The sequence below is a fragment of the Anomaloglossus baeobatrachus genome, chromosome 6 (assembly GCF_048569485.1).
Source record: "Anomaloglossus baeobatrachus isolate aAnoBae1 chromosome 6, aAnoBae1.hap1, whole genome shotgun sequence".
In the NCBI taxonomy this organism is placed as follows: Eukaryota; Metazoa; Chordata; class Amphibia; order Anura; family Aromobatidae; genus Anomaloglossus; species Anomaloglossus baeobatrachus.
The window spans coordinates 37,950,236-37,954,894 of record NC_134358.1 but is presented as its reverse complement, the minus strand read 5'-3'; the positions used below and the strand labels follow the sequence as shown (position 1 = coordinate 37,954,894).

The 4,659-nt window shown below is 42.3% G+C and overlaps 1 protein-coding gene across 1 annotated transcript; it reads left to right on the top strand.

The window, feature by feature from the left end:
• The first annotated feature begins 1,257 nt into the window (after positions 1–1,257).
• LOC142244005 (elongation factor 1-alpha) lies at positions 1,258–4,150 on the top strand. The gene is made up of 7 exons (XM_075316191.1): positions 1,258–1,404; positions 2,113–2,292; positions 2,455–2,751; positions 3,012–3,162; positions 3,275–3,531; positions 3,613–3,847; positions 4,025–4,150. Exons 1-7 carry the CDS (start codon positions 1,258–1,260, stop codon positions 4,141–4,143), a joined length of 1,386 nt encoding a protein of 461 aa, XP_075172306.1. The 3' UTR covers positions 4,144–4,150.
• Positions 4,151–4,659: the final 509 nt, after the last annotated feature.

Genomic DNA, 4,659 nt, shown 5'->3' with positions numbered 1-4,659 from the left:
AATGCCAAAATGGATGTGTTCTTCTATTCAAGCAAAGTCTATGGGAATTTGGGTTTCTTGTTCACACTATGTTGTTCAAAATGCTGCCTTTTTGTGGCAGAACTTTGGTCAAAAACTCAGCTTTGCAGTGCAAAACCCAAATGGCAAAAACAATTGACATGTTGCTTCTTTGAAAAGCTGAGTTTTTGACCAAAGTTCAAAAAGCAGCAAAAAAGCAGGTAAAAAGAACGTGCACACATACCCTGAAGCAGTTTTCCTTGAGGATTTTGGAGCAGATCCTGCTCCAAAATCTACATAAAAAAAAACCCAAAACAAACATTCTATGTGAACATAACTTATAGCCACATGCACATGTTAAGTATTTGTAGCCAAAACCAGGAGTGGATGAAAAATACACAAGTGGTGCCCATATTTCTGTTCCAAACCTTAGGTAATAACTCTCCAAATACTCAACGCGTGCACATGGCCTTAATATTTTATTTTGGTTTTTTTTTATATTTACTTTACAGCTTGTTGGCACATTTCCACAGTAAAAACCTGTATCAAAATCCATGATAAAACTCCTGCAAATAAAGTGTTTTATTAACAGAAAAATACCAAACGCCATGATGGTGGGAATCGCATGATGTGTAATCAATGTGACGCTTGTTGCTAGTGGTTTTGCAGACTTTCCATGTGGATTTTCTAACAGAATCGGTATTAAAAGCCCCTCTTTGTGAACATATCCTTTATTCAGATTTTGAGGTAACGTTGTGATTATTCTCATAAATACTGCAAAGTATTTTCCCTGAAATTATGGCAAAAATACAGCATTTCTTCATGGTTTTTGAAGTAATTGCAGTTAAAACATCCAAATGACCTTGATTTGTGTTTGTTGAAGCGTATAAACAGTAAAATTGCACTATTTGAATTGTAGAAGAAAAAGGGGCCAAACCTCACTGTAAAATCAATCCAGGTAGATAAAGCTTGTAGTGACATAGAAGTGGTCACCTGGCACCATGACGGCTTCCAGCAGCACTAAAGACGTCCATGTAGGTCTGGAATATCACACAGGCCTTATCATGGACCCTGGTTGCATGGAATGGGTTAAGGGTACGAGCCCTAATTAGGCGAACCTGGCCCTCACAGAAGAACCAAATGGGACCAGGTGAGGCAAGTCCAGGTGATATCTCTGGGGCTTTATAATCCTGCTGAGGGGTTCTGTCCTTACCACACAAGGAGACAGGCAGGAGCTTTGTGAGGTTGAGAAGAGGAATAATGGCTGATAAGGGGAAGACTCATCTGAACGTGGTCATCATTGGTCATGTGGACTCTGGAAAGTCTACCACCACTGGACACCTCATCTACAAATGTGGGGGATTTGACCCCAGATCTCTGGAGAAATTGGAGGCTGCAGCTGGTCAGGTCAGTATGGAGGTGTGGGGCTAAGGTGACCATGTTGTGCTTATCTTGTGTGGAGCTAAGTTGACCATACCATCAGTTAAGTGTAAGGATGCTGTGCATATGGATAAGGTCTACTTTAAATATGCTTGTCTTAGTTGTGATGTGAGAACATAGTCTTGGCCATGTGTCCAAATATTTATTTTTTTTGTTTGAGTGGTTTTTTGACTTTTGAAATTTTGCTGGTACTGTAAATGCTGTATTTACAAAACTAGTATAACAAGTTGTAAGCTAAAAATGGCCACTACACTTCCCAAGCTTGTTTGCTATCCTACATTGGACACTTTCTCCTCCAAAGTGGATGGCAGTCTTGCAAGATCTTGATGGATGACTGCAAGTAGAGATCTTGTAAGGAGCTGCTCATCTTGGGTAGGGCTATTCCCTCTGTTTATTGCCCAAGTCCTCTAGTAATGAGCTGAACATGGGTGTCATGATGCTGCTGTCAGCATTATCTCCTGTAGGTGCCCCTCCTGTTTAATATGGATGTCCACATTGTGTACATGACACGAGCGAGCTAGTGGTGGTTCTGCCTTGACTTTTTTTTTTTTTTTTTTTTTCTTTACTCTTGGGCTGCATAAGCAAGTCCTAAGTGTCCCCTCCTAAGTTGCCCATGTAGTCAGTCTAGGTGCATGATCTTCTAATAGCTATGGTCATTACTGTGTCCTCATTCAGATTGGCAAGAGCTCCTTCAAGTTTGCATGGATCTTGGACAAGTTGAAGGCTGAGAGGGAGCGAGGAATAACCATTGACATCTCCCTATGGAAGTTCCAGACCAATAGGTTCACTATTACTATAATTGATGCCCCGGGACATAGAGACTTTATCAAGAACATGATCACTGGCACATCCCAGGTAGGTGCTCCATTATGTGGTGGCTCAAATGCTAATACTCTTCCCTCCCCCCCCCCCCCTCCCCAATGTAGGCTACATCATTACTTGGATGACATCTGTCTGCTTTTTGGCTACAGTGAGTCTTACAAATTTATATGCCCTAATGTTCGTTTTATATTTCAGGCTGATGTGGCTCTTCTTGTGGTGTCTGCAGCCACAGGTGAATTTGAAGCCGGGGTATCCAGAAATGGTCAAACTAGGGAACATGCTCTTCTGGCCTACACCATGGGTGTCAAGCAGCTCATTGTATGTGTTAATAAGATGGACCTGACTGATCCTCCATACAGTGAGAAGAGGTTTGATGAAGTGGTAAAAAATGTGACTATGTACCTAAAGAAGATTGGCTACAACCCAAATGCTATCCCCTTTGTACCAGTGTCTGGGTGGACTGGCGAGAACATCTCTTCTCCAAGCCAGAAGGTAAGTCTCTGTTGGGGTCAATGGACCACAAGATGGCAAAACGTGACTTCTCAAACCATACCCTCTACCTAAAACTTGATGCCTCTTGAGCTTTAGCAAAGACTTTGACCCTTGTAATTAAAACCATGGTTAAAGGTGACATTCACTTATTTTCTAAGCTAAATAGACTTTCTTGACCAGTATCTTGGGGCATGATCAAATGCACCACACTCCTTGGGTGCCAAATATCCACATATTAATACTTCATGTATTCTCACCAGATGGGTTGGTTTAGAGGATGGAAAGTGAAACGAAAAGATGGCTTCAGTAAAGGACAGTCTCTACTTGAAGTCATGGATAACCTGGTTCCTCCAGTCCGGCCTGCCAACAAACCTTTAAGACTGCCACTGCAAGATGTCTACAAGATAGGTGGTAAGTGGCTTGGTAACTGCTAATTTCTGGCTTAGCTATGACCTAGGTTTAGGTACAGTTTTGAGATTAGGATTGAAAAGATTTTAATCCTAATTACAATGTTTCTTCTAAGGAATTGGCACTGTGCCTGTGGGTAAAGTTGAGACTGGGATCCTTAAGCCAGGTATGACTATCTCTTTTGCGCCTTCAAACTTCAGTGCTGAAGTGAAGTCTATAGAGATGCACCATGAGCCCCTCCAGACGGCATTTCCAGGCTATAACATAGGCTTTAATGTCAAGAACATTGCTGTGAAGAATCTAAAACGTGGAAATGTTGCTGGTAACTCCAAGAGTGATCCTCCAACCGAAGCCACCAGCTTCACTGCTCAGGTAGGCAACATCTTCCAAACTATCTTTAAAATCTGGGTAGCTCATGTAATTAGCTAAATGGTATGACTTTTGTTTTGGTAGGTTATCATTCTGAACCACCCTGGCTTCATCAAAGCTGGCTACTCTCCAGTCATAGACTGCCACACTGCCCACATCACCTGCCGGTTCTCGGAGCTTCAGCAGAAGATCGATCGTCGTTCTGGCAAAAAGCTTGAGGACCATCCATATCAACTGAAGTCTGGAGATGCAGCAATCGTGACCCTCAAACCCATTAAACCCTTCGTTGTGGAGAGGTTTTTTGATTACCCGCCTCTAGGTAGGTTTTTTTTTTTTTTTTTTTTTTACATAAAGCTATTGTGTTTTGACCTTGATCCCATTAGAAGTGGTGTACAGTGGCCAACATTTTGGTCATCGAGGTCTAATTGTATAAGTTGCTGTCAGTCTAATTATACTTGGTAATAACCATTGGCTTTATACGCTTTCTGACTTGCAGGACGTTTTGCTGCCCGGGATTTAAAGCAAACAGTCGCAGTGGGTGTGGTAAAATCGGTGGAAAGAAAAGTGAGCAGCTTGGCCAGGAGACAAGTCCCAAAGCCAGGCCTGGTGAACTGAAGACCTTCAACTTGGCTTTCTTCTTAGTTTCTATACAGTTTTATGTATAGTCTTGCAGAGGTTTCTGCCATAACAGTGAAATCAACTGTTGCTTTAGGTTTAAATATTTCTTAATAAAGATATTTAAAGCATGGAGATACTCTGTACTTGGGTCTTGATCATGACTGGATTGTATGGACTGCAAATGTTGACATTGAATGATCGTACTTGTGTGAATCTGAGAATCTTGCCACCAGTGATGTTGCCAATCAACCTCAGTGTTGACCCTTGCTGGGTAGGCGCTGTAGGATTATGTTCCTGGTGATATTTGGCTAATCAAAAAATGTAGGACTAGGTCACACCAGGCTTGCATATTGGAAGTGCCAAGGCCTCCAGCAGGTAGGAAGGTCACAGGCTGTCCCAAAGACTAGGACAACTAGTGTGGCTGCTGGACCAGCATCATGCAAATAGATTTACACCACCTCCAGCCATAACCTAGCAATGGGCAGCATGGGGGACTTGCTGCTAGACGTGTGC

Excerpts from the sequence above, each read along its gene's own strand:
- LOC142244005 (XM_075316191.1), top strand. The coding sequence starts at position 1,258 with ATGGCTGATAAGGGGAAGACTCATCTGAACGTGGTCATCATTGGTCAT. Across the intron at positions 1,405-2,112 it reads TGGAGGCTGCAGCTGGTCAG|ATTGGCAAGAGCTCCTTCAA; the intron begins GTCAGTATGGAG and ends GTCCTCATTCAG. Across the intron at positions 3,848-4,024 it reads TTTTGATTACCCGCCTCTAG|GACGTTTTGCTGCCCGGGAT; the intron begins GTAGGTTTTTTT and ends TCTGACTTGCAG.